A 27,932-nucleotide genomic window follows, 5' to 3' on the forward strand; every position below is an offset into this window, starting at 1 on the left:
CTGTTTCTCACTTGATGTCTCAGTGTTCCTATCCAGTGAGGCCAGAGAAATGTGAATAGAAATTAGTGTTTATAAACATAGGCTGATTTAAATGAAACCAGAAAATTTCCTGTGTGGTGTGAATTGTGTGTCTGACCGAGCTGGGAATCGAAACTCTAACTATAAGAACTCTGTGACCTGGGGGTGGAGGGAAAGGGATCGGAGAAGATATGGAGGGAAAAACTAAATACATATCTGGTGTAAATATGGAAATTACATTGGGAAATATTGAAATAATGTGGGAAGGCGGCGGTGGGTCCGGCAGCGTGTGAGGGGAGAGGAGCGAAGACTCCGGGTCACGTGGGAGGCGCTCCACCGTCACGTGATCCCGTTTATCGCAGATCCGCAGCATCTGCAGGTTTGGTTGCGATGTCCCGCCCACTGCCTCATGACGCCTGTTTCGCAGCACGCATGCTCAGTCCGAGATGGGCCCTGTTGTTTTTCGTTCTTTGTGGAAGCGGGCCGGCGGTGGGATCGGTATCGGGAGGGGTCTTCCCTCCTGGGGCGGGGAGCTGGGACGGATTATTATCTGCGGGGCAACACCAACAATTTCCTTTCGGTGAGTATTGAAGCCGGTCCTGAGCGGAGAGGTCTGACGGTGGGTGGTGAGTTAACTTTCCCGAACTCAAACAAGAGAAAATCTGCAGATTCTGGAAATGCGAGAAACGCGCACAAAATCCTGGGGGAACTCAGCAGGCCGGGCAGCATCTAGGAAAAGAGTACGGTCGACGTTACCGGACGAAACCCTTCGGCAGGACCTGACAATAAAAGGTGGGAGTGAGGAAGAGACAGAGATAGATAGATAGATTCTTTATTTATCCCCATGGGGAAATTCAACTTTTTTTTTCCCAATGTCCCATACACTTGTTGTAGCAAAACTAATTACATACAATACTTAACTCAGTAAAAAGTATGATATGCATCTAAATCACTATCTCAAAAAGCATTAATAATAGCTTTTAAAAAAGTTCTTAAGTCCTGGCGGTTGAATTGTAAAGCCTAATGGCATTGGGGAGTATTGACCTCTTCATCCTGTCTGAGGAGCATTGCAACGATAGTAACCTGTCACTGAAACTGCTTCTCTGTCTCTGGATGGTGCTATGTAGAGGATGTTCAGAGTTTTCCGTAATTGACCGTAGCCTACTCAGCGCCCTTCGCTCAGCTACCGATGTTAAACTCTCCAGTACTTTGCCCACGACAGAGCCCGCCTTCCTTACCAGCTTATTAAGACGTGAGGCGTCCCTCTTCTTAATGCTTCCTCCCCAACACGCCAATGAAACTCAAGGTGATCGGTGAAGAGGGAGAGGGAGGGGATGAACTTTCCTGAACTGGCGGCCTCGCCTCGCTTCCTTCACAGAATCTGCCGGGGTCGGTCCGGGTTGTGAGACCTTCACACCGAACCGTCTGAGATGAGCCGCCGCTCAGCCCCTGTTGTTCCGGTCCGATTAGCAGGATGACGTTAAACATGTTTCTATATTGTTACTGACAGAGAATTGCATATTTATGTTCCGTGTGTTATCTGAATGTACTTGCCTGTGATGCTGCTACACGTCAGTGTTTCCCTGTGCCTGTACCTACCCGTACTTTCTCACTTGGCAACAAATTCAGCAGGATCTGGAAGAACTGTGACATTTGATTAGTGATGATCATCTTGGCAGCTCGGTAGGTCGAATGTATGAGACAGTATACTGTTAAATGCAAAATGCTGAACAGTGTTGATAATCAGAGGGATCTCAGACTCCAAGTTTATCGCTCCCTGAAAGAGACTGCACAGATTGATCGGGTGGTTAAGAAGGCAAATGGCGTGGTTGTCTTTATTAGTTGAAGCAGTGAGTTCAAAAGTCGGGAAGTAGTGTCGCAGCTTTATAAAACTAGTTAGAGCACATCTGGAGTGTTTCTGACAGTTCTGGTCGCCCTCATTCTCAGAAGGATGTTGGGGCTTTGGAGAGGGCACAGAAGAGGTTTACCAGGATACTGCCTGGATTAGAGGACCTGAACTATAACGAGAGGTTGGACAAGATTGTGTTGTTTTCTCTGGAGCCGTGCCGGCTGGGGTGAGACTGGGTAGACGTTTATAAGATTACCAGAGGATTATAAGCAGTGTCTCAGAAAGGCAGCGTCCATTATCAAGGACCTCCAGTACCCAAGGAATGCCCTTTTCTCAATGTTACCATCAGATAGGGAGGTTCGGAAGCCTGAACGCGCACACTCAGTAATTCAAGAACTGATTCTTCTTCTCTGCCATCCAGTTGCTAAATGGACATTGAACCCAGAAACACTAACTCACTTTTAAAATATATAGTATTTCTGTTTCTTGCACGATTTTTACTCTATTCATAGAAACATAGAAAACCTACAGCACAATATAAGCCCTTTGGCCCACAAAGTTGTGCCAACATGTCCCGACCTTAGAAATTACTCAGCTTACCCATAGCCCTCTATTTTTCCAAGCTAGTTTGTTTTCTATTTTTCTCTGATGTGTCTATGTACCTATCCAAATGTCTCTTAAAAAACCCTATCGTATCTGCCTCCAGCACCGTAGCTGGCAGCCCATTCCACATACTCACCACTCTCTGAGTAAAAAAAAAACTTGCCTCTGACATCTCCTCTCTACCTACTCCCCAGCACCTTAAACCTGTGTCCTCTTGTGGCAACCATTTCAGCCCTGGGAAAAAGCCTCTGAGTATCCACATGATCAATACCACTTACTATCTATGCACCTCTGTCAGGTCACGTCTCATCTTCTGTCACTCCAAGGAGAAAAGGCTGAGTTCACTAAACCTATTTCCATATGGCATGCTCCCCAATCCAGGCAACATCCTTGTAAGTCTCCTCTGCACACTTACTAAGGTTCCACGTCATTCCTGTAGTGAGGCGACCAGAACTGAGCACAGTGGGGGGTGAGCAGGGTCCTATATAGCTGTGACTTTACCTCTCAGCTACTGAATTCAGTCCCATGATTGATGAAGGTCAATGCACTGTACGCCACCTTAACTACAGTGTCAACCTGCTTAGCAGCTTTGAGTGTCCTATGGACTCGGATCCAAGATCCCTCTAATCCTCCGCACTGCCAAGTCTTACCATTAATGCTATATTCTGCCATCATGTTTGACTTAACAAAATGAATCACTTCACACTTATCTGGGTTGAACTCCATTTGCCACTTCTTAGCCCAGTTTTGCATCTTAACTATATCCCACTGTAACCTCTAACAGCCCTCAACAATATCCACAACACATCCAACCTTTGTGTCATCAGCAAATTTACTAACCCATCCCTCCACTTCCTCATCCAGGTCATTTATAAAAATCATGATGAGCAAGGGTCCCAGATATATATATACTGTAATTGATATAGTTATTTATTTTTATTATTTTATTTTGTGTTTTTTTTCTTCTGTATTATGCATTGCATTGAAATGCTGCTGCAAAGATAACAAATTTCATGACACATGCCGGTGATAATAAACCTGATTCTGATTCTGAGAGGCACATTCAGAGAGTTCAGAGGTAATCTACTGTAAACAGAGTACTAATTGTCTGTAAATGATTGAAAATGATTTATTCCGTGAACTTCTCTAACTGGATCACCTACTGCAAATTCTAATCTGTGATTAAGATAGTGCCAAATTGTCACATCACGGTAATGTTCCTTGAGAATTGTAGCAACACCAGATTTTACGCCATGCATGACGCTCACTCCGTCACTAGCAAATGCTACAAGGTTCTGTTTCAAGTAAGAGTCATCAAACCCATGGTTAATGAGACTGTTCAATAGATGCTCAGCAATAGTTGCAGCTTTCTGATCAGGCAGTTCAATTAGATCTAAAAACATAAAATGGGGGTCACCTGCCTTGTCACTTTCACATTTCAAATAATCTATTAATGCTTGTTGATTCATCCATGAGAACAGAAAATCTGCCATTTATCTGCTTGATACACTTGCAAATTTTCTTTTTTTCATATTAGCTGCTACAGTTGAAGTCAGAAGTTTACATACACTGTAGCCAAATACATTTAAACTCAGTTTTTCACAATTCCTGACATTTAATTCTAGAAAACATTCCCTGTCTTAGATCAGTTGGAATCACTGCTTTATTTTAAGAATGCGAAATGTCAATAATAGAAGAGGGTGTAAAAGTGGTTTACCAGGATATTGTCTGCATTAGAGTGTGTGAGGTATAATGAGAGGTTGGACAAACTTGTTTTTTTTTCTCAGAGCGACGCAGGCTGGGGTGAGACTGGATGGACATTTATAAGATTATGAGAGGAATAGATAGAGTAGACAGACGTTATGTTTTTCCTGGGGGTTGAAATATCTGATACAGTTAACATGAGAGGAGATGTGAGAGACAAGTTTGTTTCTTTCCACAGAGTGGTGGGTAGCTGGAGTGCTCTGTCAGCAGTGATGGTAGACTCTACCAGTCACGTAACCCCATTTGCCTCTCCCTTTCAACCGCAGATGTAACAATCTCTTCGCGCATGCTGTGTCTCCGGATGATTGGTGTTTTTTTTCCTTTTCGCTCAGTGTTCAAGTGGATTGTCTTCGGGATTGGGGAAGTGTCCATGCCTCCGGGGCCGGGGAGCCAGGGGTTGGGGTCGCTGTCAGTGGACCGATGATATCACTTTCCCCTTGGAGTATTGAGACCGATCCGGAGCGGGGAGACCTGGTGTCAGCCATGAGCCCCGAACTGAGGGCTAATTGCTCATTTAGTACCCAGTTACCTGGCCTCATTAAAAATGTGTAGACTTCTCTTCATCTGCATTGAATGATCCAAACCGGGAGTCAAGACTGTCTATTTCTGCAGATTTGAAATTGAAGACCCACCAAAATGTCACGTGAAGCTGTTTACCGCAGATCCGGCCTGCCCTCTGCTTTGTGACATAAGATCACGTGGTGTGTGCGCATAGTCCCTGGATGGGTGGTGATGCTTCCGCCATGTTGTGTTGGGATGTCTGATGTTGGCCACGAAGTCTCTTTAACTTTCCTCAAAATGCCTCACATTTGTCCTTGAGATTTACGGCTGTTGTGTCTTCTCCCGAACTGGGGTGGGTGAGAAAGGAAAATGTCCCATGTTGTGTGATCTTTGATTTCACTGCCTGCTTTACCGAGGGACTGGGAAGCCTAGGGGGGAAAGTGCTTTCTGTGATATGCTGATCTGTATCCAAAGGTCTCTGCAGTCCCTCACAGTCACAGGCAGAGCAGTTACGATGCAGAGCGTGAAGTGTCTGGATGGGAAACTTTCTATGGTGTGTTGATAAAAATTTGGTGAGGATCAAAGTGTAAATGCCAAAGTTCTTGTTGTTTGTTTTGTTCTAACTTTGTCATTTTAGAATCTTTTTATACAGTAGTATGTACTATTCATTCACTATCTGTGTATTGCTGGAGGATCATCAGTGATTGTCCTTGATCCCTTCTCCCACCTGGTTCCATCTGGTCATTCCCTGCCTATCTTGTTCAGCCTCTGTCCAGTCTCCTCACTCCTGCTTCAGTGATATACATCAACCATCTGGGTCAACCTCGGTCCACCCTGTATCCCACCTCCGCAATGTTATATATCAGCAATCTTTCTTCTAAACTTTTTTTCATTGTGAAGTGTTCTTTTGCACCTTTGGCCTTGCTGAGTTATTTCCAGAATCGTTTTTTGTTAGCTGGAATGCCGGAGGGTCATCAGGTACCACTTCTGTTGTGCATTGGTGTGGAGGTGCTAGTTTTTGAACAGTGACTGGCTGACACCCTACAGCATTTTACTGGCAGCAAGGAGTACTGGGAGAGTTGGTGCTTGGGCTATAATCCTGCGATCGGCATTCCAGGCATATGGAACTGTCGGTGTTTTGGCTTTGACTTTGGTTACTGCTTCTACAGCTGGGGCTGGATGGTCGTCCTTCTGCAATGAAGCAGAAATTTCGAGCTGCTGGACATTGGTTGTGGGGAAATCCCAGATTGCACTACCCAGTCTGAGATGTGGGGACGATGTGTGAGACTCTCAGGGTGGGTAAGTGGCAGGTTCAGCTGTGTGAGTCTGTAAGGTTGGATATCTCAGTTTTAGATCCAAGTAAAATGCCCTTGGGGATCAAGCTGCCTGGATCAAGCTGTCAGGCAGTGGGAATCAAACAGAAACTCAAGTTGCTGGACATCTGCACTAAAAACTGAAAATGTTTGAAGCCATTCTGACAAAACGCTATTACCCTGAATTGTAAAGTTTGTTCTTATGCCCATAGCTGTTCCTTACCTGCTGAGTGTTTCTGGTAATTCCAGTTTCTTTTTATTACATTCACCCTGGAATGCTTTATATTTCCTGAAATGGACTTGTTTTAATCTGGAAAAGGAAATGGCTCATTCTGTGATGGTAGAACAGTGAAGAAACCACAACTTTTCCCTGTAAATTATCCTGGTATCAATTTGTCTCTTATTCCTGGTAATGTATTCAGTACAATTGTTGCTAACAAGGTTTATATGAATAATCTCAGGAATAAACAGCTTAATGTATGAGAAGTATTTGATGGTTCTGCACCTGTACTCAATGGAGTTCAGAGGGACAGTGGGGGTGGTGGAGGGATGTATGGTTAAGTAAACCTACCAAATGCTGAAAACCCTGGATACAGTGCACATGGAGAGGATGTTTCCATCTTAGTTTTGTTCTTAGCAGTGTTATGATACCAGCCCCCTCCTTTGTGAGAATTGCAAGAGCCCTAGTGAAAGAGGGGTCAATGACCCGAGAGAGAGAGCAGGAGAGAGAGAGAGACAGGCCGAATGGACACAGGAAATGGAAAGACAGCGACGTGCTGGATACCGCATTCCACTGGGACAAAAGCTGGTGACTGTGGCATTGTTCTCAGGAGACACCTGGGAACTGCAGACGTGCCAACTCGCAGGGACATTGTAAAGCCCTCGGGCAAAGTGGGCTGGTTGAGAGAGAGATTGCATCACCTGCAACCTGATTGACACCTGAGATCCCGTGAGGCAGTATAAAGGAGGGTCTGAAAGAGGACGACCCTCAGACGCACCAAGGAGACACCAAGAAGCACGATACCGCTTCCCGTGGGAATGGGAAGCCATTTTGAAGTAAGCCACGTGCGTTAAATTCCGAATGCGGAGTTTGTGGCTAGAACCAACAGAAGATCGCTTTTAACTAACAACGGGGAAGATCGCTCCCCTGATTCCACGGATGTTTTGGGCAAGTTTTTCCGTTTATCTCTCTCTCTCTCCAACACGTGACACCAAAAGGGAAAAGCCTGCAGACTTCAGAGTGACTCTTTATATTTCCAATTGGACTCAGTATTATACCCTAGACAACGAAAGAGCTTATTTCTGAGTGATTATTAAAGTACCTGCGTTTTAGATTGAGTATTGACGCATGTTATCTGAATGTTTGTATTAACCTTAATTTTTGTGCCCCTTTATTAATAAAACTTTTGAAAATAGTACCATTGGACTTCAACTGACATATCTATCTTTGCTGGTAAGTGAAACCAGTTACTGGTTTCATAACAAGTGGGGTTCTCGTCTCGGGATTTGACACCAAAAAGGGGGAGGTCAGTCAATCGGGATTGTAAATCAAAAAAAATAATTTGGATCTGGTACGCAGGTAGCCAGACAGAAAAACCAGCAAAGATGGACGTGTGTGAATTTATGAAAAACGCGACTGTGGCAGCGCTAGAGGTGTGCACCAAATCAGACTTGTTAAATTTGGCGAAGGGGTTAGAAGTGGAAAACGAGCAGGATCAAGCTGAGAGGCAAAGACAGCATGAAATTCGGATCAGAGAGTTAGCAGCAGCCGAGAGAGCGGCAGCGGGGAGAGAAAGAGAGAGGGAGGAGCTAAGGAGAGAGCGGTTTAATGTTAGTCGGGAGCTGAGAGTAGTACCTCCGTTCGAAGAGACGGATGTTGATAGTTATTTCTTGTTTTTTGAAACGGTGGCAGCTATGATGCCGACCCGCAGACTGGCGAGTGCGGTGGCCCCGCCCCTAGAGTCCCAAAGCTATCGCGCATGCGCGGTCACACGCAGCCTGTCGGAAAAAGCGGCTGAGAAAGAGGACAGTTTAAATGAAGCCAGCGGTGATCTGGCCAAGATGTTTTTACCGACCCTGTACCATGAGGGTTCCGAGGGTGGTAAAACAGAAAGCAGTAAAGTAAAAGGGGGTAAGGGAAAGGAAATAGCCCTGCCCTTAGTGAAGAGAAAGGTCCTAGAGGTAGGAACTAAAGTTGAGAAACGGATAAAGTTGTTAAAATGTCCAGAGTTGGACATGGTTAATCTGTCTGGTTTGGCAGAATTGTTTGAAGAAGTTCAGAGTTCTAAAGGTGTTCTCGATGGTCCCGAGGAAGGGTATCCTTGCTGTGGAGAAGTCAGCTGAAATGGCCGAGGAGGTTGTTTCAGCTCGCAGGGTTGCGCCTTCCCCAACGGGGGGCTGCCTAGAGAGTAACTGGAAGGATCGGGGTACGTTAGAATTTGAAAAAGGTACGGGTATTGAAAGCCTGGAAGGGGCCAATGTCCCGTTTGAGTGTGTCCAAGATGGGGGCGCACGTGGTGCTGAACCTGGTAACAGAGCTCAGGGGAAGTCTGAGGTGTTTGATTCAGGGGGACGGGGCGGCCGTCTTTGTGGATCAGATAGGGTTGGTTCAGTAGGAAAAGGGTTAACCTTGGTAACCGTGGGAAGTGTGAGTTCCACGGTGTTTGTATTCGAGAGTGGGGCCAAGGTTAATGCCGAATTTAAGGGGGGAATGAGGATTGTTATTGAAGGAAACGGAAAGTCTGTAGTTCCCAAGTCGAAGGAAGAAATTTTAAACCTGGCAGATCGCTCACAGAGTGAGTCGGGAAATAGCGGGGCCCCCCACTCTATTGTTACGCCAGGGTGGGGTGTGAAGAGGTTGCATTCGAAATGCTACCTGAAAGAGGAGTTGGAATTAAAAACAAATAGCCTGAAGGGTCTTGACAGTTTGGGGCATGGTGTTGAAAAAATAGCCCCGATGAACGAGGCGGGCGGGAATTCACCACGCCAAATTACTCAAAGTCCCAAACGGGGGGACTCGCCAGAAAAGAGGTGACGGTTAATGGGGATGCCATTTTTTTTAAACAGCAAAGCAGGTTTTACGGGTTGCGCCAAAGCCTGTGAATAATAAAGACAGACCTTTGGAGACCTGCCGGCGAAGTAAACCGACCGAAACGATTAGTATTCGCATAAACTTTTGTAGATGCACCTAAGCTAAGATCACACCTCCGCAGTTTTGTTGCTGAAAACAATAAATAAATAGGTGGTTATTGAATTGAAGTCTGATGTTACAAGACTTTAGTACGGTACGCAATGTTAAGATATTAACTAAAGGGACACTAATTGTTAACTGTTTAGATGCTGACTTGAATGTATAACTGTATTACTCTGTAGTGAAAAGAAAAGCTTCTGTATTGTGTTAGATTCAAAATTTCTGTAAGACTCTGTACCACTCTGTGTTTTTAACCGCTGGTAAAAAACCTTTAAGAGGGGAGGTGTTATGATACCAGCCCCCTCCTTTGTGAGAATTGCAAGAGCCCTAGTGAAAGGGGGGTCAATGACCCGAGAGAGAGAGCAGGAGAGAGAGAGAGACAGGCCGAATGGACACAGGAAATGGAAAGACAGCGACGTGCTGGATACCGCATTCCACTGGGACAAAAGCTGGTGACTGTGGCATTGTTCTTAGGAGACACCTGGGAACTGCAGACGTGCCAACTCGCAGGGACATTGTAAAGCCCTCGGGCAAAGTGGGCTGGTTGAGAGAGAGATTGCATCACCTGCAACCTGATTGACACCTGAGATCCCGTGAGGCAGTATAAAGGAGGGTCTGAAAGAGGACGACCCTCAGACGCACCAAGGAGACACCAAGAAGCACGATACCGCTTCCCGTGGGAATGGGAAGCCATTTTGAAGTAAGCCACGTGCGTTAAATTCCGAATGCGGAGTTTGTGGCTAGAACCAACAGAAGATCGCTTTTAACTAACAACGGGGAAGATCGCTCCCCTGATTCCACGGATGTTTTGGGCAAGTTTTTCCGTTTATCTCTCTCTCTCTCCAACACGTGACACCAAAAGGGAAAAGCCTGCAGACTTCAGAGTGACTCTTTATATTTCCAATTGGACTCAGTATTATACCCTAGACAACGAAAGAGCTTATTTCTGAGTGATTATTAAAGTACCTGCGTTTTAGATTGAGTATTGACGCATGTTATCTGAATGTTTGTATTAACCTTAATTTTTGTGCCCCTTTATTAATAAAACTTTTGAAAATAGTACCATTGGACTTCAACTGACATATCTATCTTTGCTGGTAAGTGAAACCAGTTACTGGTTTCATAACAGCAGAAATTAAGCAGAAATGTTTGGTTCTTTTTACTGTTAATGTGCTTCATTATCATTCATGTTAAAGTTAGACCTGCGGTGAGAGATTTATTGGAAGAAAAACCCCAACTGGAAGCAAACCACGACTGAAGACGAGGGAACAGCAACAAGTGAACCAACCAAAGGATTGAGAGCATCAATTGGAGAGGACCCAACGGACTTGGAGATTCCAGTGATTTAGTCAGGAGAAAGTTTGGTGAGTCTGATTTACTCAAACACTGGTCCTTTAGATATTACATACCCGTACAAAAGAAGGTAGGAAATAGTTGGCGTGAGACTGAATGTGCTCAGAAGAACCAGTTATGCCTCTGTCAGATGGAGTTGCAATCACTCCAGGTCTGGTAATGTGCTTCCAGCAACCCACCCCTTTAAAACCACTCCCATTGTGTAGAAGTTGAATCCGGATAAAGTCACTCAGAGACCGTATAAGTACAAACACTTTATTCTAAGCACCCGGGGCTTATTCAGTTAGTCGCTCAAACAGGGACAGTTTTTCACTGCTCCTACCTATCCACTAACTGACTAACAATTCCCCTTACACCACAGATATATCCGTCCAGATATCCCCCACACAAGACAGGCTGGAGCCAAAGTTATTTACTACATGACAGCCCCTAAAGACAATTTACAAAACAGTCATAATGGCTTACACACACAGAACAGACTGAAGCTGTCCTATCTCTACACGTGAATGCACAAGTAGATAAGCATCTAGAAACCGTAGACAGCTACCCTCAAGCAGAAATATGGCTCAGCATGGCTTAGCACATCTGTTGATCACTAGCAGTCTCTTTCAGAAAAAACAGGTTGCTTTTTTTTAACAAACTGTTAACACTTTTACATACTTTATCATTCCCTCTTTTTGATCATTACATGATCAACAAAGCGGTAATTTTTTACAGAGAAAGCAACCGAGTACAGCATTGACTTATCAGCGTACAACAGTAATTATAACAATGATATGCACAACTATTGGGCCATAATGCAATATCATGCCCCACATATTACCGAACAGTCCTTCAAAGACTACCATTTCGACCCTTCAGTGAATCGGTGTAAATCCTGCCCTACTTTCTTGATGCTGTCAATCTCCTTGGCAGTGTGCTTGGAGAGGGTTGTAATGTTAGACTCATCAGGGATATAGGTGCTACATTCTGTGTCAATAATAGCACAGGTTCCCCTTTCTCAGCGAGGATAAAATCTAAAGCCATAAGATTCTGTAGGACTGTTTGTCGGATTGCAATCATTTCAGTGGATATTTCTGTTACTTGGCCCTGTGTTTCTGTCAGGGCCCCTGCAGTATTGTGGCCAGCTCCTCAAGTGCTGTAGCCAAATTGATTATTTCTCATGAATTCCTGGCTACTCCATAGGAGAGAAAAGCGATCATCCAAAATCGCTCAGTCTCAGTTATTACTCTCGGCTGCTGGGCACCTGCAAGTATGGTCAGGATGCATGTTTCCCAGTAAAGGAACCTCCATTTGGTGTGGGCCTGAGATACCATCCCTCAAAACACTGACAGTCACAGTCATCTCTGACTGGATCACAGTTCCTCACTTCTCTTCCCTGATTTGAGAAAGCCCAGGCTGAGAGTTCCTCACTCTGGTTGAGCGGAATTACTGACATTGGAATCATAGTTTTACCGTGCTACAGAATTTCAGCACAAACCCAGCAAGACCCTAGTTCTACCGGTTTGGCATAGGTGAGACAGAGAGACAGAAAGGTGTTAACATGGGGGCCCCTGGATGCTGAGGTGATCCCTCTCAAAGACATAAACACGAACACCACTGTTACGTACCCATAATGGTTTAAATAAACCAGCAGCCATAGACCACACCTGGAGTCTGGTTTTGATGTTAAAACCACTATCTTTATTAGTATCTACTTATAATATAACAACAAGCAAAATAATCAAAAACTAATGGTGTTATGAGTATACATATGTGTAAATATAACTCCCAAACCATTGAGCTCAGGCAATACCAAGCTTAAAGTCTTGAGATGGTAAAGTATGAAAGTTCAGTTTATTCACGGAATCAAAGATGAGAGAAAAATTTGTAATCCAGGGTGAATGTCGAGAGAAGGCAATTACATTGAATTCTACAAATTCCACACTGGTAAAACAAGATAACATTCACCATAGGTCATATCCATTGTCATTCCAAATCCACATATGAATTATCACCAAAAGTAGCTTATGACAGGGGTACTGTCTTCAAAAGGAACTACCACCCAGGCAAGCGTTAACACCAAGGCAGATTCCACAAGCTACTCCCAATCCAGATCCAACACACAAATTACCAACAGTGACTTCCACAGAATATCACCTCTCACAAGTGGGTACCACATAACACTCCCGAATCTAGCTAAGGGTTAACAAAAGTGGTGGCCATGGGATACTCCCAACAAAATCCACATACGGATTGTAGGAATTATCACCAACAGTGATTTGTCTCAAGGGTACCCTCTTCAAGTGAATTACCACCCCCAGGCAAGGGTTAGTACAAGTGGTCTTCACAGGATACTTCCAAACCAACAGATCCACTCCAGTGGATCAAACAAATTGACAATCACACATTTGGTATACGCCGGATCAATAATCAACCCGCTCTTGTGGGCACAGGAGAGTTCAAACAGTGACCTTTGGCCACTAGGTCCTTTGTTTTGAACCTTCCATCTCCTTTCTTTCTCTTCGTCTGACTGTCTGTCTCTGACTGTCCTTGCTTAAATAAAACAAACTACGAGCTATGTAAACACAAGCTGTGAGCAAGTGTAAACATGCTGCATAGTCAAATAGTTCTGCCCCTCTCTCTCTCTCAGTAAGAATCAAACAGGAGCCGAGAAAGCCAGCGGCTGACATCACTCAGGCACTCTCTCTTAAAATGACAGTCCACGGCAAGCAACGTAGAGGTTCGTCACACCACTATCAACCAATACATTTTCATTTAGTCTGAGATGGTCCTTCTACTTAGTTCCTTCAGTAACACATTTGTAGTATGTTCGATGTATCCACCGAGATTGCCCCTTCAGTCTCAGAGCCGTGGAGTGGTCAGTAACATCTAATATGTTCCTCTTCACCGAGGTCGGAGTTTTCCTCGATCCCAGTTCTTGTTCAGGACAAAATTCCCAGGTTCTATGGTGGGATAGTCACTCCTCTCTGCGGGGTAGTTCTCTTCCTTGTAAGCCTGTCATACCTGTGAACGTAATGCTTGGAAAATCTTTTTTAGTTGACATATATATTTCCCCATCTCTTCTCCGGGGGTATGCATATCCAATTTGCTGGTAGACTTTCTGGGAGCAATGGTCTAGGTCCACAGGGTGTCCTCATGGGCCGTCCATAAATGATTTCAGCTGGTGATAACCTTGCTTACCCCTGTGTGGTAACCCTCATGTGGAATAGGGCTAACGGCAGGACCTTCAACCAAGTGAGCCCAGTCTCCACTGTTAGTTTGGCCAATTTCCTCTTCAGAGTACCATTGACTCTTTCCACTATGCCAGTGGCCCGTGGGTGGTGTAGACAGTGGAACTATTGCTTGATAGCTAGTTGATTACATACCCCTTCGTTTACTTTCACCACAAAGTGTGGGCCATTGTCAGAGCTCAGCATCTCTGGCAGGCCATACCTGAGAATTATATCCCGTACTAATACCTTCACAGCAGTCATAGTGCTATTATTGGTATTTGGAATAGCTTCAATCCATCTACTAAACACATCTATAATAACTAAGCAGTATCTATAGCAATGTACTCTAGGCAACTCAGTAAAATCAACTTGTCCACCTGTCAAGGGAGTCGTACCCGGAGTGCAGGGTACAGGTTACCAACCATTCCTTCCTTTCCCAGGTGTGTACAATTATGTACATAATTGTCCAATATTGGTAAAAACTGTGTAGGAACACAAACCTGTCCAGCTGGGGTAATCTTAAAACCAAGGTCAGGGTCTTTCTGGCACCCCATCTGGGACCACAGTTTGCGCTCCTCCTCAGAGACATCCCCCTGAAAAGTACGTACCTCCTGTATGTCTGCAAACCCATTCTGCTTAAGTCATGGAGGATTGATTGATGGGAACCCGAGGAGACTACAACTACCGAGGATTGTGCCGCACTTTTCGCTGTCTTATCTGCTAAAGCATTGCCTTTAGTGACCCGGTCAGACATGTGGGTGTGGGCCGCACATTTAATAATACCCAAAACTCGAGGTAGCTGTAGAACAGTGAGTAAGTTGTTTACAAAGGTGACATTACTAATGGGGTGGCCAGAAGAATTCAGAAATCCCCCTGTTCCCAGAGAGCCCCGTAATCATATTCAACTCCAAATGCATAACGGGAGTCCGTGTAAACGTTCGCACTTTAGTATGTTGCTAGGATACAGGCACGAGTCAAAGCAAACAGCTCAGCCTTCAGGGTGGAGACAGCTGCTTCAAAAGAGGCCTGCTCAATTACTTCACTGTCCATCACTATCGCATCGCCAGAATATTGTTTTCCTGCTGGATCCACAACAGAGCTTCCATCCTCATGAAACGTTGCCTCGGGCTTGAGGGCGTATTGCGGAATGGCTGGGAGAGTCTGTCCTTCTTTCATGGTGATCCAGACAGGGGGAGCAGTTGGTGAGGCCAACTTCATGGCCTGCAGTTGCCCAGAGACGGAGTACAACATCTAAGGTTTGGTCAATATTAAAAGAGTGTCTTACCAGATGTCCCGCCTTTGGATCAGAGTCCTTCCAGTATTTGAGTTGGCCCGCGACCAAGTTTTGCCAGTCTCCCTCATTGCTGGAGGCTTGTTACATCAAAATGTAGGCAAGGAACCCAGGCTCTTTGGCTTGAACGCAGGGCAAACCCTCACGGTAGTATGGGGAACCACCAGTCCTATCTGTCGCCAAAGGAAATCCGGAACTTCGGCCAGTAATGCACTGCCCTCTCTTCCTTTAATCTCCAATCATTGTGACTGGGAACTTCTGTCCCTCAAGGAATGCATAGCACAGAGTCACATGAGGGTCGCCCGCTGGCAGAAGGGGTTCAAACGCAGTGGAGTCCAGATTAAGTGCCCACCACTTAATCATCAGAAAGTGGGGATGTTGTCGGTTGTTCACTAGTCCCAGAGTGATACTCTTGTCCACGCAGACTATCTCAACTTCCAACGGACAGAGCAAGTCTCTCTCTGCTGGATTACACCCCCGACTGGTGGTGACTGTCAATGAAACCTCACACTGGGTCCCCTGGAATTCCACCTGCAGTGGCTGGGTACGTGAATACATATGCTCCGTCCCTTCGAACCCAGACATAGTGATTGTAACGTCTGATAGCTGGAATCCTTTTCCGATGCCATTTCCTGGTAGAGAGAGGTTGTGGATGCCCCCATATCAATCAGAAACAGAAGGGGAATTTCAGCAACTTGCAACATTGCATTGGGCTGTTCCTGAGGGGTGGTACTCACGGTAGGAAGCATCCTTGATTGTCAATTTCTAAACAGGTTGCTGTCCCCACCTGTCCCTAGGTCGGTTTTTGTTCTCATTTCTTATCCCCAGATATAGCACACTCATGTCTTTTTTCCCACCGAACATATTCACCTTTAATATTAGTTCCCTTTGGGTTTGATCGGGATACGAATGTAGGGTCCCAATAATATGTCAAAGCTCATCACATTCGATTTCAGTCATTGTCAGGCCAATCCATTTTATTTGTTTTAATCATGTTGGCTAAATTAGTTGGTGCGCATTGCAGCAGTAAGACAATAAACTGGGGGGAACAGATTCCCATCAGTAAAGACTTGGTTTTCAGTGAAAGTGCCGTAGCAGGCCAGAAATCGCTCCTGATAGTGTGGTCCTGTTTCCCCAGGCTTAGGTTTGCATTGAAGTACTTTAGTGATGTTTACAGGTTGCTGGAGAGCCCTTTCCAAGGCTTGAATGATCTGGTCTGTCTGTTCATTCTCATTATGTAACTCCTGATAGGTTTTGATATCTCAGTTCTGCCTTCCATTTCCACCCCTCATCAGCTGAGAGAATCATGCGGCAGAGACCGAATAAGTCTTGCGTGGTCGCATTAAACATTTGTATAGTACTGCGGACACACTGAGCAAACTGTGCTGGTTTTTCTTTTCTTTATGGGGCCTACCTTATACGAGTCTCCCAACAGATTCTTTCCCAATCCTATCAAGGTACATAATCAGCCTTGGGCGAGGGTCCCTACCTTGAAAGGACCTAACGAAAAGTAAAATACCAATTGGACTCAGTCTCCGCCGTCCCCAGAGTGGTCCAGCCGCTTACTCAGCCCATCTGCTTGGCACTCCCTATTTTGGGATCCTGTTCGTGATGCTAAACGTTAAAGTGGAATCTGAATAAAACTTGGGAGACCAGCTTCTTATCGTCACCACAGTTTATTGCGCATTCTCCTGTAGGAGTTTGAGACCCAGTTGTCAAAGGGAAGGCACGTAAGCACTGCCACCATCTGACAAGTGGACTGACTTAGTCAGGTTACAGCCATGTATTTATACATAGTAAGCCCCTACATTACTATTGCAAGATGTTATTTGAACTGGTATGCCCACCAAGTCTGTAGGCGCAAAACTTAATTACTTAGATAAGAGAGTTCACTAAATGAAGGTTTTAATTACAGATGGATGTACTGTCCAGTCCATATCAGTTGTTACCTTTGCAAGGCCCTGACTTAATTACAGACGTGTTCATTCCTGTCCTAATCAGCGAATCCTCCTCCTTTTACACAAACGAGGGTACAATGTATAATTTTATCAGCTAATGAGGGTAGAATGTATAATGTTATCAACTAACGAGGGTAGATGTATAATGTTATCAACTAATGAGGATAGAATGCATAATGTTATCAGCTAACGAGGGTACAATGTATAATGTAATCATCTCTCAGTGTGTCTCTCTGCAAGCCGCAGAGAACTGGTAATGAGCCTGTCTTAGCAAACCACTGAAAACAGAGTTTACTTCAGTTCAAAAACTCCTATTCAGTCCCAAATATTCTTTTAGCGAGAGATTACATAGGTTCAAAATGTTTTTTTTTAATATATCCTTAATTCCTCAGGAGAGTTCACAGTAAATATTTATGTCCATTATAGAAACTTATGTTACCTGTGTGTATTGTGGTGATGCAAAAGTTGCTGTAGAATTTACAAGTGGGAAGAAGTGGAGGGATATTTGGAACTCTGACTTTTTAAAGGGTAATTTAGCAAACAAACCACTTACGGACAACATGCAAAAGCTTTGGTGAGAAAATCCTTCATTACCTGTTACAGTCTTGCTACGTAGTTTGTGTGAGAGTGCAGATGAACTCCCACACAAAGAGGAGATCAAAGTCCTTAACGACAGTGATTTGCTAGCTGTGAAAATGAATACCTCACTATATAAAAATCACTGTGCACATGTTGTCACATATGCACAATACATGATTTATGTGCACACTGGTCATTACAAATTCGAGGGAACATTGGTGGGAAGGTGGGGAGACCTCCAGTGTCCCTGATGCCCTCACACAAGATGTGCATCCAAATGCAGCTTGTAACCCTGCACTTTAAGGAGTTGGAACTTGAAATGAATGAATTCTGGACCAGCTGGGAGTCGGACGGGGTGATAGATGTGAGTGACATGAAGAGACGTGAGTTACTCCCAAGGTGCAGGACACAGGAAACTGGGTGACAGTTACGAAGGGGAATGAGGTTAAAGTGCCGTCGCAGAGTACTCTTGTGGCCATCCCACACAACACCAGGTAGACCACTTTAGAAACTGTTGGGGGGGATTACCTGGCAGTGGAAAGTCAAAGGGGGTGTTAGGGGATTTGTTTGTTATGGGAATGGAACAAGAAGGGGACTAATATCCTAGTGTTAAAGCTTGCTAGAGCTAGTGTGGGGGGAGAGGTGATGTGGTTAAAATAAGTTGTAGGGGGTATTGGAGCCAGAGTGACAGAACAGATAGTGGAGAGGGTGAATTGAATTGAATTGACTTTATTACGTACATCCTTCATAAACATGAGGAGTAGAAATATTTACGTTACATCTCCATCTAAATGTGCAATGTGTAAGTTATGGTAATTTCTAATAAATCGTTTGTACATAGGACAGTCAATATAACATCGAAATGCAATTATATCAGCATGAATTAATCAGTCTGATGGCCTGGTAGAAGATGATGTCCCGGAGCCTGTTGGTCCTTTTGCTGTGGTACCGTTTCCTGGATGGTAGCAGCTGGATCAGTTTGTGGTTGTGGTGAATTGGGTCCTCAATATACTTTGGGCCACTTTTAAACAACTATATCTGTAAATGTCCTGAATCATGGGAAGTTCACATCTACAGATGTGCTGGGCTGTCTGCACCACTCTCTGCAGGTTCCTGTGATTAAGGGAAGTACAGTTCAGATACCAGGCAGTGATGCAGCCAGTCAGGATGCTCTCAATTGTCTCCCTGCAGAAAGCTCTTAGGATTTGAGGCCCATACGAAACTTCTTCAACCATCTGAGGTGAAAAAGGGGTTGCTATATTCTTTTCACAACACAGCCGGTATATACAGACAATATGAGATCCTTGGTGATGTTTGTGCTGAGGATCTAAAAGCTATTTACCCTCTCAACCTCAGATCCATTGATGTAAATAGGGGCTAGCTTTTCTCCATTTCTCCTGTAATCCACAATCAGCTCCTTTTTTTTTTGTGCCAATGAGGGAGAATTTGTTTACTTGACACCAGTGAGATGTTGTTCAGACCTCAGACAGAGTCAGCAATCAAATGGCTGAGCATGGTGCGATGAATGTGCTGAGCTGTGTATATCACAATGCAGGAAGCATCGTAGGAAAGCCAGATAAGCTCAGGTCAGGGAATTATGATATTGTAGCCATTACTGGGACTTGCTTACACCCAACAGTCTGAGGGATTTAGAGGAACAAATTTCCAGAGAGGTCGCAGACCATGCCAAGAAACAAAAGTTGATTCAGTAAGTGATTTTAACTTTCCAGATATTGTCTGGGACTCCCATGCTGCAAAAGGACTAGATGAGGTAGAGTTTGTCAAACGTGCCCTTAATCAGTATGTTGATTTCCCGATGTACAAGTGTGCAATAAGCTGTTAGGAAATGATCCAGGGCTGGTGTCCTGGTTTTCTGATCGCGTCCAAGATATCCTGAAGTGGGAGGGTGAGGAGCCAGAGGTTGTGGTACATGTAGGTACCAATGACATAGGTAGGAAAGGGGAAGAGGTCCTGAAACGAGAGTATAGGGAGTTAGGAAGGCAGTTAAGAAGAAGGACCGCAAAGGTAGTAATCTCGGGATTACTGCCTGTGCCACGTGACAGTGAGAGTAGGAATGGAATTAGGTGGAGGATGAATGCGTGGTTGAGGGATTGGAGCAGGGGGCTGGGATTCAAGTTTCTGGATCATTGGGACCTCTTCTGGGGCAGGCGTGACCTGTTCAAGAAGGACGGGTTACACTTGAATCCTGGGGGGACCAATATCCTAGCGGGGAGGTTTGCTAGGGCTACAGGGCAGACTTTAAACTAGTAAGATGGGGGGGGGGGGGCGGAAATCAATTTGAGGAAACTATGAGAGAGGAGGTTAGTTCACCAGTAGAGCAAGTAAGTAGACTGTGTGAGGGAGGAAAGGCAGGTGATGGAGAAGGGATGCGCTCAGCCTGAAGTTGTAGGGGAGAAGAAAGAAAAGGATAATAAAATTTGAATGCATTGCTAGGGATGAAAAGAGAGGAGGAGGTGGAGAGTATCTTAAATGTATCTATTTTAATGCTAGGAGCATTGTAAGAAAGGTGGATGAGCTTAAAGTGTGGATTGATACCTGGAATTATGATGTTGTAGCTATTAGTGAAACATGGTTGCAGGAAGGGTGTGATTGGCAACTAAATATTCCTGGATTTAGTTGCTTCAGGTGTGATAGAGTAGGAGGGGCCAGAGGAGGAGGTGTTGCATTGCTTGTCCGAGAAAATCTTATGGCGGTGCTTTGAAAGGATAGATTACAGAGCTCCTCTAGGGAGCCTATTTGGGTGGAATTGAGGAATGGGAAAGGTGTAGTAACACTGATAGGAGTGTATTATAGGCCACCTAATGGGGAGCGTGAGTTGGAAGAGCAAATGTGTAAGGAGATAGCAGATATTTGTAGTAAACACAAGGTGGTGATTGTGGGAGATTTTAATTTTCCACACATAGATTGGGAAGCTCATTCTGTAAAAGGGCTGGATGGTTTAGAGTTTGTGAAATGTGTGCAGGATAGTTTTTTGCAACAATACATAGAAGTACCGACTAGAGATGGGGCAGTGTTGGATCTCCTGTTAGGGAATGCGATAGGTCAGCTGACAGATGTATATGTTGGGGAGCACTTCGGGTCCAGTGATCACAATAGCATTAGCTTCAATATAATTATGGAGAAGGACAGGACTGGACCTAGAGTTGAGATTTTTGATTGAAGAAAGGCTAACTTTGAGGAGATGCACAGGGATTTAGAGAGAGTGGATTGGGTCAAGTTGTTTTATGGGAAGGATGTAATAGAGAAATGGAGGTCATTTAAGGGTGAAATTATGAGGGTACAGAATCTTTATGTTCCTGTTCGGTTGAAAGGAAAGGTTAAAGGTTTGAAAGCGCCATGGTTTTCAAGGGATATTAGAAACTTGGTTCGAAAAAAGAGGGATGTCAACAATAGATATAGGCAGCATGGAGTAAAGGAATTGCTCGAGGAATATAAAGAATGTAAAAGGAAACTTAAGAAAGAGATTAGAAAAGCTAAAATAAGTTACGAGTTTGGTTTGGCAAATAAGGTGGAAGTAAATCCGAAAGGCTTCTACAGTTATATTAAAAGCAAGAGGATAGTGAGGGATAAAATTGGTCCCTTAGAGAATCAGGGTGGTCAGCTATGTGTGGAGCCGAGGGAGATGGGAGAGATTTTGAATGATTTCTTCTCTTCGGTATTCACTAAGGAGAAGGATATTGAATGGTGTAAGGTGTGGGAAACAAGTAAGGAAGTTATGGAACCTATGACAATTAAAGAGGTGGAAGTACTGGCGTTTTTAAGAAATTTAAAAGTGGATAAATCTCCGGGTCCTGACCGGATATTCCCCAGGACCTTGAGGGAAGTTTGTGTAGAGATAGCAGGAGCTCTGACGGAGATCTTTCAGATGTCATTAGAAACGGGGATTGTGCCGGAGGATTGGCGTATTGCTCATGTGGTTCCATTGTTTAAAAAGGGTTCTAGAAGTAAGCCTGGCAATTATAGTCCTGTCAGTTTGACATCAGTGGTGGGTAGATTAATGGAAAGTATTCTTAGAGATAGTATTTATAATTATCTGGATAGACAGGATCTGATTAGGAGTAGCCAGCATGGATTTGTGCGTGGAAGGTCATGTTTGACAAACCTTATTGAATTTTTTGAAGTAGTTACGAGGAATGTTGACGAGGGTAAGGCAGTGGATGTAGTCTATATGGAGTTCAGCCATGCCTTTGACAAAGTTCCACATGGAAGGTTAGTTAAGAAGGTTCAGTCGTTAGGTATTAATGCTGGAGTAATAAAATGGATTCAACAGTGGCTAGATGGGAGATGCCAGAGAGTAGTGGTGGATAATTGTTTATCGGGATGGAGGCCGGTGACTAGCAGGGTGCCTCAGGGATCTGTTTTGGGCCCAATGTTGTTTGTAATATACATAAATGATCTGGATGATGGGGTGGTAAATTGGATTAGTAAGTATGCTGATGATACTAAGGTAGGAGGTGTTGTGGATAATGAGGTGGGTTTTCAAAGCTTGCAGGGAGATTTATGCCGGTTAGAAGAATGGGCTGAACGTTGGCAGATGGAGTTTAATGCTGAGAAGTGTGAGGTTCTACATTTTGGCAGGAATAATCCAAATAGAACATACAGGGTAAATGGTAGGGCATTGAGGAATGCAGTGGAACAGAGAGATCTAGGAATAACAGTGCATAGTTCCCTGAAGGTGGAGTCTCATGTAGATAGGGTGGTGAAGAAGGCTTTTGGAACGCTGGCCTTTATAAATCAGAGCATTGAGTACAGAAGTTGGGATGTAATGTTAAAATTGTACAAGGCATTGGTAAGGCCAAATTTGGAATATTGTGTACAGTTCTGGTCACCGAATTATAGGAAAGATATCAATAAATTAGAGAGAGTGCAGAGACGATTTACTAGGATGCTACCTGGGTTTCAGCACTTAAGTTACAGAGAAAGGTTGAACAAGTTAGGTCTCTATTCATTGGAGCATAGAAGGTTGAGGGGGGATTTGATCAAGGTATTTAAAATGTTGAGAGGGATAGATAGAGTTGACGTGAATAGGCTGTTTCCATTGAGAGTAGGGGAGATTCAAATGAGAGGACATGATTTGAGAGTTAGGGGGCAAAAGTTTAAGGGAAACACGAGGGGGTATTTCTTTACTCAGAGAGTGATAGCTGTGTGGAATGAGCTTCCTGTAGAAGTAGTAGAGGCCAGTTCAGTTGAGTCATTTAAGGTAAAATTGGATAGGTATATGGACAGGAAAGGAGTGGAGGGTTATGGGCTGAGTGCGGGTAGGTGGGACTAGGTGAGATTAAGAGTTCGGCACGGACTAGGAGGGCCGGAATGGCCTGTTTCCATGCTGTGATTGTTATATGGTTATATGGTTATATGGTGACAGCAATTAGTGATCATAATCCCATGAGATTCAAAGTAAATATGGAAAAAGAGAGATCTGGATCATGAGTTGAGATTCTAAATTGGAGAAAGGTCAATTTTAATGTTATCATAAAGGATCTGACAAGTGTGGTTTGGGACAGGCTGTTTTCTGGCAAAGGAGTACTTGGTAAGTGGGAGGCCTTCAGAAGTGAAATTTTGAGGGTGTAGAGTTTGTATGTGTCTGCCAAAAGAAAAGTTGAAAGGTAACTGGTGCAGAGAACCTGGGTTTTCAAGAGATATTGAGGCCCCGGATATTTTGTTCCTCTAAATGCCTCAGACTGTTGGGTGCTACAAAAGAGTCATTAATGTCTATAATATCATGATTCCACGCACTGAGCTCATCTGACTTTTTTCTAGTAATCTGCTGTTGGTGTCTAAAAGCTTCCCAATCATTTTTGCTCTTTTGTTTGCCCTCTCTTTGGCTTTTATGTTGGCTTTGGCTTCTCATTTTAGCCACAGTTGTGTCCTGCCTTTCCAGTGCTTCCCCTTCTTTGGGATGTATTGATCACTCAGCTCCCGAATTGCTCCCAGAAACTCCAGCCATTGCTGCTCCGTTGTCACTCCTACCTTTTCCCTTCCAAACAAGTTCGGCCAACTTCTCTGTCATAGAATCATGGACAAGTTCAGTATGGAAACAGGCTATTTGGCCCATGTAGTCAATGCTGAAAAAGCATTTAATCTGTCTAATGCAACTACCTGCACCAGGACCATTGCCCTCCATACCCCTACCATCCAGGCTCCCATCCAGACTTCTTTTAAATGCTGAAACTGAGCTCATATTCACAACTTGTGCTGGCATCTCTCTCCACACTCTCACAACCATTTTAGCAAAGAGCTATTCCACATGCTCCCATTAAATGTTCACCTTCCCCACTTACCCATGACCTCTGGTTATCATCGCATCCAACCTCAGTGGAAAATGCTGCTTGCATTTACCCTATCTGTACCCTAATAATTTTGTATACTTCTAATAAAACCTCCAAGCAATGTATGATTCCCTTGTTTATGTTTAGAGCATATTTTAGGTGTATAAGATGATGAGGGGCATTGATCCTGTGGATAGCCAGAGGCTTTTTCCCAGGTCTAAAATGGCTAACACGAGGGGTATAGTTTTAAGGTGGTTGGAAATTTATACTGAGGGGATGTCAGGCGTAAGTTTTTCACACAGAGAGTGGTGGGTGTGTGGAATGCACTGCTGGCTATTTGTGTGAGAGTGTTTCAGTTACTGTGGGGTCAGGAACCCATACAGCTCAGTGGGAACAGGGAATAATACCAATGGAGAGAGTCAAACTGAGCCAGGTCACAGATTGAAGATGGCAGAAATGCCCCATTCTCATAGAGACAGGAGGAGCATCAGAGAATTTGAGGGTCATTCCAGAGGTGCCCAATTAGAAGATGATTTCTCTCTCCAACTTGGGTTGAACCTCACTGTAACAGTGTGAAACCATATCACACCTTGACGAGTCAAGTGATCTCATCTGAAATGTTGTCCTACACCCATTGATGGATTTTGTAAATCTTTTTACAGGTTGAAAATGATGAGGAATTTGTCTACTGGAATCGCAAACAGAACACGCCAGTTTTGCTGTCTCTGACCAGATATTTAAGAAGTGGTGCAAGGGATCACTTCATCTTCCTTCCTGCTCAGACAGTGGGAATGGATTCATTCGGACATCTCAACTGAAGGTACATCAGCAAGTTCACACTGGGACAAGGCCATTCACCTGTTCTGTGTGTGAGAAGGGATTCAGTCGGTCTTCCCACTTGTGGACACACCAGTCAGTTCACACTGGGCAGAAGTTGGTCATCTGCTGAATTTGTGGGGAAAAATTCACTCTGTCATCTGACATAATGGCTCACCAGTGAGTTCACAACGGGGAGAGGCCATTCACCTGCTCAGACTGTGGGACGGGATTCACTTGTTTATCTGACCTAATGGCTCATCTGCGAGTTCACACTGGGGAGAGGCCGTTCACCTGCTCTGACTGTGGGAAGGGATTCACTCAGTCATCTCAACTGAAGGTACATCAGCGAGTTCACACTGGAGAGAGGCCATTCACCTGCTTGGACTGTGGGAAGGGATTCACTTGCTCATCCCAACTGAAGGTACATCAGCGAGTTCACACTGGAGAGAGGCCGTTCACCTGCTCAGACTGTGGAAAGGGATTCATTCGGTCATCTGACCTAATGGTACACCAGCGAGTTCACACTGGAGAGAGGCCATTCACCTGCTCGGACTGTGGGAAGGGATTCACTCGGTCATCTCAACTGAAGGTACATCAGCGAGTTCACACTGGGGAGAGGCCATTCACCTGCTCAGACTGTGGGACAGGATTCACTCAGTCATCCTCGCTAATGAAACACCAGCGTGTCCACACCGGGGAGCGGCCGTTCACCTGCTCGGACTGTGGGAAGGGATTCATTTGCTCATCTAACCTGAAGACACATCAGCAAGTTCACACTGGTGAGAGGCCATTCACCTGCTCAGACTGTGGGAAGGGATTCATTCGGTCGTCTTACCTAATAGCTCACCATCGAGTTCACACAAGGGAGCGGCCGTTCACCTGCTCGGACTGCGGGGAGAGATTCATTTGCTCATCTAACCTTAAGGTACACCAGCAAGTTCACACTGGCAAGAGGCCATTCACCTGCTCAGACTGTGGGAAGGGATTCCCTTGCTCATCTCAGCTGATGGTACATCAGCGAGTTCACACTGGAGAGAGGCCATTCACCTGCTCAGACTGTGGGAAGGGATTCACTTACTCATCTGACCTGACGGTACATCAGCGAGTTCACACTGGGGAGAGGCCATTCACCTGCTCAGACTGTGGGAAGGGATTCACTTGCTCATCCCAACTGAAGGTACATCAGCGAGTTCACACTGGAGAGAGGCCGTTCACCTGCTCAGACTGTGGGAAGGGATTCACTCGGTCATCTATACTGAAGGTACATCAGCGATTTCACACTGGCGAGTGGCCGTTCACCTGCTCAGACTGTGGGAAGGGATTCACTTGGTCATCTGACCTACTGGTACACCAGTCAGTTCACAATGGGGAGTGGCCATTCATCTGCTCAGACTGTGGGAAGGGATTCACTTGGTCATCTGACCTACTGGTACACCAGTCAGTTCACAATGGGGAGTGGCCATTCATCTGCTCAGACTGTGGGAAGGGATTCCCTTGCTCATCTAAACTGAAGGTACATCAGCGAGTTCACACTGGCGAGTGGCCGTTCACCTGCTCAGACTGTGGGAAGGGATTCACTTGGTCATCTGACCTACTGGTACACCAGTCAGTTCACAATGGGGAGTGGCCATTCATCTGCTCAGACTGTGGGAAGGGATTCCCTTGCTCATCTAAACTGAAGGTACATCAGCGAGTTCACACTGGAGAGTAGCCGTTCACCTGCTGTGAATGTGGGTAGCGATTCACTCAGTCATCTCGGCTTATGTAACTCTTGCTTCGGTTAGCAGCTTAATGTAGGGGGTGATAGCCCCCAGCCCGGCCAAACTAGAGAAATCTTGTTTGGGTGGATGCTGTGTGATGTGTCCCCTGTTACAAATCAATTCCCTGAAATAACAAACAGTACACAGTATCCGATTAAACGATTGAGCTTTATAATTCTTACTTTGACTATAGGGTTAGTAAAGTAAACAAAGAAAAATGGCCCGCTCTCTCCATTCACGTCTTCTCATCTCTCCCTAGCGAAAGACCACAAATTCCCTCTTCCAGACTCACAAGAAAGAATGTTTCTATCATCGGATAGCCCCGCACTCCATAACCCATAAGTCTGGTCATAACATAAACATTGCTGCTACAGAGAAACCATTACATTAGCAGTGAAACCTTGCAGCATGTTACACTTGTGACACACTACCGGGTTAACACTGGGGAGAAAGTTTCAATGAGTGCATGCTGGATATTTGTCCATCACCGTTGCTGAATGCAATTTCGAGATTGACTGCCGGTGCTGAACTCTGCAATTATTGCTGCTGCTCACCACACCCAGTTCTGCACCCTGGTCACTGGGCACGGGAGGAGTTTCTTCTGCTGCACATTCTCCTTTAATGTGACTGTGGTTTAATATTCTGGATCTGAGACAAATAAATCAGTTTATTTTAAACTCTGTCTCTGGTACTTAAGTGAATTTCTAACACACCTAGTGAACAGTAGAGAGTCAACTCTGGCCAGCTGGACCCTGCCAGTGATTCTGTTCCATGACAGTCCTTTTAAATCCTCCCCTGAACGGCTAAAGTTGGCATGGTTTTCCTCAGGAGAAATCTTCCCAGACAGATCTGTTGGAATTCTTTGGTGAAATGAGGAAGGTGGTGTGTGTTGTTTGTTTGGATTTTCAGATGGTTTTGAACAAGGTGCTGCACCTGAAGCTGCTTAACAAGACACCAGTTCATGGTATTTGATGTCTCTGTGCCTGTTCCCGCTGAAGTTTAGAATTATGGGCGGGGTGTAGAGTTGCGGGAGCGGGGTTCCCAAATACTGTAAAGCCGAGACAGAGAGGATACGGAGAGGATGTTTCCCATAATACGGAGCCCAGGTCCAGGGATACACCCTCAGACTACAGGGAAATCAATTCAGATGAGGAGGAAGTCTTATGATATCATGTTTATTCAGCATGGCCGTGTCTGATCTATGCTTCTGTGCCCTTCCCCCTGTATCTCCAGCTCAAATGTACCCAGCCACCCGCCTACACTCAGATAGATAGACACTTCATTGATTCTAAAGGAATTTACATGGAAGATTTAGAATTTTAGAAAATTCCATATGTCTCCATTTAAAATGAGTGGCCCTTTTCGATCCCTGTCTCTCACTGATCAACAAGAGATATCAAAAGGCCCGTCCCTTTCCCTCGTATATCTC

The 27,932-nt window shown here is 44.8% G+C and overlaps 1 protein-coding gene across 3 annotated transcripts; it reads left to right on the top strand.

Moving 5' to 3' along the window:
* Window positions 1-472: 472 nt before the first annotated feature.
* LOC140724085 (uncharacterized) lies at window positions 473-27,180 on the top strand. Of its 3 annotated transcripts, none has more exons than XM_073038568.1 (3): window positions 473-598; window positions 10,435-10,602; window positions 24,587-27,180. In XM_073038568.1, exon 3 carries the CDS (start codon window positions 24,994-24,996, stop codon window positions 26,452-26,454), a length of 1,461 nt encoding a protein of 486 aa, XP_072894669.1. In that variant the 5' UTR covers window positions 473-598; window positions 10,435-10,602; window positions 24,587-24,993; the 3' UTR covers window positions 26,455-27,180. The 3 variants fall into 3 exon arrangements, with proteins under 3 accessions (XP_072894669.1, XP_072894670.1, XP_072894671.1); XM_073038569.1 differs by having other exon boundaries at window positions 10,439-10,602; XM_073038570.1 differs by lacking the exons at window positions 473-598; window positions 10,435-10,602 and adding an exon at window positions 23,037-23,185.
* The last annotated feature ends 752 nt before the right edge of the window (window positions 27,181-27,932 follow it).

This window comes from Hemitrygon akajei, unplaced genomic scaffold (genome assembly GCF_048418815.1).
Source record: "Hemitrygon akajei unplaced genomic scaffold, sHemAka1.3 Scf000160, whole genome shotgun sequence".
NCBI lineage: Eukaryota > Metazoa > Chordata > Chondrichthyes > Myliobatiformes > Dasyatidae > Hemitrygon > Hemitrygon akajei.